The sequence below is a fragment of the Danio rerio genome, chromosome 7 (assembly GCF_052040795.2).
Source record: "Danio rerio strain M-AB ecotype USA chromosome 7, GRCz13ab, whole genome shotgun sequence".
NCBI classification, from domain to species: domain Eukaryota; kingdom Metazoa; phylum Chordata; class Actinopteri; order Cypriniformes; family Danionidae; genus Danio; species Danio rerio.
This window is the reverse complement of record NC_141027.1, coordinates 79,968,648-79,977,500: the sequence shown is the minus strand read 5'-3', so window position 1 is coordinate 79,977,500 and position 8,853 is coordinate 79,968,648. Positions and strand designations below refer to the sequence as shown.

The 8,853-nt window shown below is 35.8% G+C and overlaps 1 protein-coding gene across 6 annotated transcripts in view; it reads right to left on the bottom strand.

The window, feature by feature from the left end:
- The window catches only part of dok7a (docking protein 7a), a 20,121-nt gene extending 11,904 nt beyond the window's left edge, over positions 1-8,217 (bottom strand). For 4 of the 6 annotated variants that reach the window (XM_087262404.1, XM_087262405.1, XM_087262406.1 and 1 more), the window contains exons 1-5: positions 8,150-8,217; positions 8,017-8,062; positions 4,054-4,269; positions 3,011-3,211; positions 1,190-1,309 (exon numbers count right to left, since the gene is read on the bottom strand). In XM_087262404.1, the coding sequence (XP_087118530.1) occupies positions 1,190-1,309; positions 3,011-3,211; positions 4,054-4,269; positions 8,017-8,062; positions 8,150-8,203 (637 nt within the window). In that variant the 5' untranslated portion in view covers positions 8,204-8,217. The remainder of the gene's footprint in view (positions 1-1,189; positions 1,310-3,010; positions 3,212-4,053; positions 4,270-8,016; positions 8,063-8,149) is intronic. The other 2 variants (XM_087262408.1, XM_087262409.1) reach the window with 1 other exon arrangement.
- Between the last annotated feature and the right edge of the window lie 636 nt (positions 8,218-8,853).

Below are 8,853 nucleotides of genomic sequence, written 5' to 3'. Positions count from 1 at the left end.
TGAACAGCCTGTCTGAGTAGTGTGTACGAGTGCGCATCGGGGACATGTTGAGCTCATGTAAAGGGGTTGCAGCTGAACCCCAGTGTTTGTCCAGCACTTAAACTGCTAATAATAGAGCAGTCATGTGGGCCAGAAGGCAAATGGCCAGAGGAGTCAGATATTTGTCCACCGCCACTGATCATCCTGAGGGACATCAGAGGCACAGCGGTGTAAAGTAACGAGGGATGCACCGAATGATTTTTTAAAAGACAAGTACCGATCATATTTTCTTGTACTCACCAATACCGATACACATACTTTTTGGGGGTTGTGGCAGTTTTCCTAAGTAATGACTCAATGTGATCAATTATTGAAGGACAGCTTCTTTGTTAATATGAAAACATTTGTAACTTAAACGTTTTTTCTTCTGCTTAACACAGTTATTACATGTAAGAGGAATGATACAACTATGGTAAACCAAAATGTTGTGGTAATTCTACAGTTACTATGGTAACACAACAGCTACTGTAATTGATCTGTTGTGGTTATTCCACAGTTGCTATGGTAACACAACAGCTATAGCAACTGATCAGTTGTGATGATTCCACAGTAGCTATGGTAACTCAACAACTATAGTAATTGATCTGTTGAGATTACACAGTCGCTATGGTAACACAGCAGCTATAGAAATTGATCGGTTGTGATTATACAGTTGCTATTGTAAAAGCAACAATCGTAATTGATCTGTTGTGGTGATTATACAGTTGCTATGGTAACGCAACAGCTATAGCAACTGATCAGTTGTGATAATTCCACAGTCGCTATAGTAACACAACAGCTATAGCAACTGATCAGTTGTGATTTCACAGTTGCTATGGTAGCACAGCACCTATAGTAATTGATCGGTTGTGGTGATTATACAGTTGCTATGGTAACACAACAGCTATAGTAATTGATCTGTTGTGGTGATTATACAGTTGCTATGGTAACACAACAGCTATAGCAACTGATCAGTTGTGATGATTCCACAGTTGCTATGGTAACACAGAAACTATTGTAATTGATTTGTTGTGGTGATTCTACGGTTGCTATGGTAACACAACAACTATAGTAATTGATCTGTTGTGGTGATTCTACGGTTGCTATGGTAACACAACAACTATAGTAATTGATCTGTTGTGGTGATTGTGATGACGGGTCTCAGACTGACCTGGGAACAGTGGCTTCAGTCCAAACGGGCCTCTGGACGGAGAAATACCACGAACAATACAGTCGAATAAAAAACTGATGTGCTCGCCCTCGGCACAAGACAAGAAGAAGACGCCGGCCCCTACACACACACACACACACACACACATACACACATAGAAGATAAAAATCAGGAGAGTGCCCTTATCTCAAACACCCGCATGACTGAAACACACACACACACACACACACACACACACAAACAAGCACATTGATACACACACTGACACACTCAACAGTATAATGTTCTGCTCACTCTTTTACAGATGAATACAGCTTTTGAGCTACAAAAGAACACTAAAACACTATAAAAAGATCAAAGTGGGTAGCATGTTCGCCTCAAAGCAAGAAGGTCGCTGGTTCGAGTCTCGGCTGGCTCAGTTGGCGTTTCTGTGTGGAGTTTATACATATATAAATATATATATATAGTTTAATTTAGTTTTGGTTTAACTCATTTTTATGACTTTAATATTTTGACAGCTTCTTTGGCAAGTAATAACGCTTTAGTACCACATTTAAATAAGACTAACCATCACTTTAAAGCCAACATTGATTTTTTTGTTAGTTTTTTTGTGCAAGGGGACTTTTTTTGACTGATTGTACTGTATTTTCCATATAACTGGTGATAATTCTGGATAAGTGTGTGTGTGTGTGTGTGTGTGTGTGTGTGTGTGTGTGTGTCAGTTCTGCAGGTCTGGATAAATGAGGTCTGACTCACTTCTTCTAGGAATCTGATAAAGCCTCCTGAGGTGAAGGTCAATGAGCAGAAACAGCCGTCACTCCAGAGGAAGAAGACCACACAAAACCAGCAGAGCGACCACACACACACACACACACACATCCATGATTTACAGGGACACTCCATAGGCACAATCTGTTTTATATAGTAAATAAAGCTTATTATATAGCTCTACCCCTAAACCCAACCCTCACAGTAAACCTGTGGCAACATTTGAACATCAAAAGACCTCGTTAAGTATGATTATGAAGCATTTTGAATTATGGGGACATGAGGTGTGACCTCGTAAACCATCTTAATAGAGTACAATTAAACCATACCCATGTCATTATGCAACTTTGTATCCCTGTAAACCACATAAACCTGCTCTCTCTCACACACACACACACACACACACATACTTGTATAGTTATCTTTATGGGGACTCCCCATAGCTGGAATGATGTTTCTAATGTACAGACTGTATATTTAGTTTGACTGTTTTTAATTGTTTCTCAGAGATGGGTTGCGGCTGGAAGGGCATCCGCTGGGTAAAAACTTGCAGGATAAGTTGGCGGTTCATTCCGCTGTGGTGACCCCGGATTAATAAAGGGAATAAGCTGACAAGAAAATGAATGAATGAATGTTTCAAATTGTTTGGCGCCATCTAGTGTCTGAACAATGCGCAGGTTAGTGTATACTCCATCAGCTGTTTTCATCCTGTTAGCTTTGTGATTTTGACTGTTTTTCTCCATCTAGTGTCTGAACAATGCGCAGGTTAGTGTATACTCCATCAGCTGTTTTAGTTTCTGTCAGCTTCAGCATTTATCTAAATGAAATGAATAAACTATTAGGGCTCAGAACAATGTTTTGTGTCTGATGTTTGTGTTTTGTGGGTTTAAGTAGCCATGTAATAAGCAGGATAAAGTACATCCAGGTGGTTGTAAACCTCCCTTTGCGTCAGGCTACCGATAAACCCGTGGGTCTTTATTCTGTGATAACATCCTCATGGATGTACTTTATCCCTATATTAACTGTATATACCCATCACATGGCGATACTCACAGTAGCCGCAGCGCGTTCCTCCCTCAAACACGAAGCCGTTGTGTATCGCTCCGTATCTTCGCAGGTCCAGCAGGTTCCAGTGCGCCATGATGACCGCTGGATGATCTTTAGCGATGACCAGAACATCATTGCATAAATGCAGCATCGCCGGTCCGCTCTCCAGTTTGGTGCCGGGAAGAACACACACACCGAAACTGTGAACTGCGCGTGAAAACACACACCGATTATACATAAACGCTCAATCAGACGCTTCAGTGCACCACAGCACAGTCAAAGCAGGGAAATAACACGAGTGTGTGGTTGCTAAGGTAAACAGGGTGGTTGCTAGGTTCAGAAGTAAAATCTAAATATATAATATATAATACAGTATAATATATAAATATAGTGTGTGTGTGTGTGTGTGTGTGTGTGTGTGTGTGTGTGTTGAATAACAATAGAAAAGGTATAGACTGTGGTTTGTTTTCATCTTCAGTCCGTCATATGAGCAGCAGGACTCCTTCCCTTGGCAGTCAGCACTAACTAGTGAGCTCTAGTGAGTGTCCGTGATGTCACACAGACGTCGCTCGCTCACTTCAGTCTGTGCAGTTAATAAAGTGTAAACAGTCAGTGTGTGTGTGTGTGTGTGTGGTGTGAGGGAATGCATGCAGGGTTAAACCTGTTAGCACTGACACTGAAGCAGATTTATGAGGGGATGCCAATGACAACAAAGAGCAGCTACATACACATGCGCGCACACACACACACACACACACACTCATGCACACATACATATCATTGCATTACGCATACACACACACACACATACACACATTAATGCATGGACATTTTACAAAACGATGATTACAATGTGTGTGTATGTGAGTGTGTGTGTGTGTGTGTGTGCGTGTATGTTAATTGTGTATTTGAAAGCGTATGTGAGTGTGTCTGTGTGTGCATTTGTAACTGTATGTGTGTGTGTTTATGTACATGTGTGTGTGTTTGTTTGTGTATGCCTATGTATGTGAGTGTGTGTCTGTAAGTGTAAGTGTGAGTGTGTGTTTGACCTTCTCCGAGGCAGTATCTGAGTCTGGTCTCCCAGCTCTGCAGCGCCGCCCTGCTGTCGAAGCCGATCTCTGCACTCTGACTGAGGCTCAGGATGGAGAGTGTGTGTGAAACTCCGTCAGCAGAATCACTCGACTGCAGACCGCAGACGTGCTCCAGCGTCAGCACCACACACTCCGACTCACCGCGCTCCCTATACACGCACAACAGCAGACAGTCTGATGCACGCACACACACACACACACACACAGTCATGAATGTCTGAAGTTTAAACATGACATCACCTGACATAAAATAGTAGTAACCTTTAACAGAACATTATTGTTTTTCTTATTCCTAATAAGAAGAAAAGAATGGAAACATGAAAGAGTGCATGAATAAATTAATGAAAAAAGAATGAATGAATTAATTAATAAATTAATGAATGAAAGAGCATTCATGAATGCATGAATGAAAAAATAATGAATAAATGAATGAATGAACAAAAAAAGAATGAATGCATGAATGAAAAAAGAATGAATGAATGGATGAATGAATAAACGAATGAATGTATGAATAAAAAAATGAATGCATAAATGAAAAAAATTAATGAACGCATGTATGAATGAATGAATTAATGCATGAATTTAAAAAATGAATGCATGAATAAAAAAAATAAGAATGCATGAATTAATGAATGCATGAATGAAAAAATAATGCATAAATGAAAAAAATGAATGCATGAATGAATGAATGAAAGAAAAATCAATGCATGGATGAATGAATGAATGAAAGAAGATCAATGCATGGATGAATGAATGGATGAATGAATGAAAGAATGAATGAATGAAAGAAAGAAAATCAATGCATGGATGAATAAATAAATGGATGGATGAATGAATGAATGAAAATCAATGCATGGATGAATAAATGAATGGATGAATGAATGAATGAATGAATGAAAATCAATGCATGGATGAATTAATGAATGAATGAATGAATGAATGAATGAATGAATGAATGAATGAATGAATGAAAATCAATGCATGGATGAATTAATGAATGGATGAATGAATGAATGAATGAATGAATGAATGAATGAATGAATGAATGAAAATCAATGCATGGATGAATTAATGAATGGATGAATGAATGAATGAATGAAAATCAATGCATGGATGAATAAATGAATGGATCAATGAATGGATCAATGAATGAATGAAAGAAAACTCAATGCATGGATGAAATGAATGAATGAATGAATGAATGAATGAAACATCTCGGCTGATTGAGATTTTGCATAGGGCTTGTCAAAAGTTAGAATTTTTTTAAAATTTGTAATGTATTTTAATGTTACTAAAAATCAGATGTTGAACATACACACACACACACACACACACACATACACACATGCACACGCACAAACACACACAGACACACACACACACACACACACACAGTCAGACACACAGACAAACACAGACAAACACAGACACACACACACACACACACACAGTCAGACACACACACACACACACACACACACACACACACACACACACACACACGCACACACACACACAGTCAGACACACAGACAAACACAGAAACACACACACACACACACACACACACACACAGTCAGACACACAGACAAACACAGACACACACAGACACACACAGACACACACAGACACACACACACAGCAGCTGTACAAGCGTGTTTCTCAGTGTTTTCTCTGCTCGGTCAGCTGATCTGCTGAAGGTGAAACATTCCTGTGCTGATATACGAAACTCTGCTCCAGCGCTCTAATTAATGGAGCAGAATTAACCACTGCGTGACACTACATGCACATCAGAGCATGTCACACTAACACACAACCAGCAGAAACCATAAATCATTCCTGCTCATCCATTCATGACCTTAGACTAAGGAAAAAAAACTCAAAACTCAGCAGCATTAATTACTCAAACTAAACCATGGTGTTATCTGTTTACGAATAAATCAAAGACTGTAGAATAAACAAAATAATAGTTAAGCCCAACAGTTACCTACAGTTCAATAATGGATTCATATTTGACATAACGTCGGGTAAAAACAACCCAGTATTGAAGAACGATGCTCCTCATATAACACCAATATAAATTAATAATGCGCAAAGATTAATTGCGATTAATCACATCCAAAATAAAAGTTTGCTTTGACGTGATATACGTGTGTGTATTATATATGTACTATGTGTCTGTGATATTCACACATGCATACATACAAACAAAACTATACATTTAAAAAAGTATTAGCTTAAAAAATAATGTCACATATATATATTATATACCTAAATATAAATAAACCTTTTCTCAAATATATTCATGCATGTGTGTATTTATATATACATAATAATTATACACAGTCCATAAACATATATTATGTCAAAAAGACTTTTATTCTGGATGCCATTAATTGCAAAAAATGAATGCATTACTTTTTGCCCAGCACTAATAAAAATATAATATTATTAAATTATATTACAACAGCTTTTCTTTTATAATGTATCGTCAGTTATTAACATGAAATCCAGACATTATAAAACTTAAAACAAAACAAATATATATATATATATATATATATATATATATATATATATATATATATATATATATATATATATATATATATAAATAGTTTATATATATATTATATATTTATATATATATTATTGATTAGGAGAAACTATTTTCCTTATAAACTATTTGGGTCAAATATGAATAAACCCATTGTTGGTTTTGAATTTAAAGATCAAACTTCACAATAAGGTTTAATTAGTTATTATTAGTTAATATATTTGCTAACATGAACTAATAATGTACAGCATTTATTAATATAGTCCAACATTTACGAATGCATTATTAAAATATTAATTATTTCTCGTTAACATTAGATAATGCAACAATGAATGACTTTATTTACATCAATGTTGGGTTAAATATGAGGAATAAAACAATAATGTTTTTTTTTTTTTAACTAAATTTAAAGGTCAAACTTTACATTAAGATTTAATTAGTTATTATTAGTTCACATATTTACTAATATTGGCTAATAATCAACAACACTACAGCATTTATTAATATAGTCCAACATTTACGAATGCTTTGTTAAAATACTCATCTTAGTTAATGCAGGCGACGCAGTCTCACAACAAGAAGGTCGCTGGTTCGAGCCTCGGCTGGGTCAGTTTCTGTGTGGAGTTTGCATGTTCTCCGTGCGTTCGCGTGGTTTTCCCGGTGCTCCCGTTTCCCCCACAGTCCAAACACATGCGATACAGGTGAATTGGGTAGACTAAATTGTCCGTAGTGTATGAGTGTGAATGGTGGTTTCCCTGAGATGAGTAGCGGCTGGAAGGGCATGCGCTGCGTAAAAACGTGCTGGATAAGTTGGCGGTTCATTCCGCTGTGGTGACCCCGGATTTATAAAGGGACTAAGCCGACAAGAAAATGAATGAATGAATAGCTAATGCAACAATGAATGACTTTATTTACATCAACAATGATTTATAAAAAGTGTTATGAATGTGTTGTTCATTAGCTTGATCATGTTAGTAAATAAATAACTAATACAACCGTATTGTGAAGCGTTACCTACTTAAATTACACTTTTTAACCCAACAGTAGTGTTTGTCCATATGTTTGACCCAACATTGGGTTACAAAAACCCAGCATTTACTATTTAGAGTGTACTAAATGTCTCTACACCATCCTGTCACTGATGAAGTTTGCTATTAATTAAGAAATAAGACAGTTTAGCTTAAATGTACAGTTGTGTTGTGTCACGAGCACGCGCGCACACGTTCATCATTCATAAATACATAAATAAATACATCTAAACTAATAAGAAATTAATTAATATCAAACTTAATGTTAGATCTTGGAGAAAGGCACATGTTGGATCTTCTCTGTTTGTTATTGTGACGTAAATAATGATGGACTGACCTGCGACTGGTGAAGGTTTTCTCAAAATCAACCAGCGACTCTTCCACTGTGGGAGACATCAAAACGCACTTTTACACACACTCCCTCTCTCAAACCCACACATACACACACACACACAGACATATTTCCATACTTTTTTGCCGTCTCGGATTTTAGCGGCTCCCTCCGCGATCACGGTGTGGCTCATCTTAACGTCATGACAGCTGCGCGCGTGCACGTGCTCACTTTCAAAATAACGGACGCGCGCCTCCGCCGCCTCAAGCACGAGCAACAGTGACTTTTATTTTTAAGTGGACAAAAGATAAATACACAGCATTTACTATACTAGCACTACTTACCATGGTACTGATACGAAAGAAAAAGCACCAAGAGCAGAAACCAAACGACAGAAAATAAATCAATGAATAAATAAATAAATAAATAAATAAATAAATAAATAAATAAGTAAATAAATAATTAAATAAATAAGTAAATAATTAAATAATAAATAAATAAGTAAATAAATAAATAAGTAAATAAATAAATAAATATATAAGTATTTAAATAAATAAATAAATAAATAAATAAATAATTAAATAAAGAAGTAAATAAAGAAAGAAGTAAATAAATAAATAAATAAATAAGTAAATAATTAAATAATAAATAAATAAGTAAATAAATAAATAAGTAAATAAATAAATAAATATATAAGTATTTAAATAAATAAATAAATAAATACATAATTAAATAAAGAAGTAAATAAAGAAAGAAGTAAATAAATAAATAAATAATTAAATAAATAAATAATTAACTAAATAAAGAAGTAAATAAATGAATAAATAAATAAAGAAGTAAATA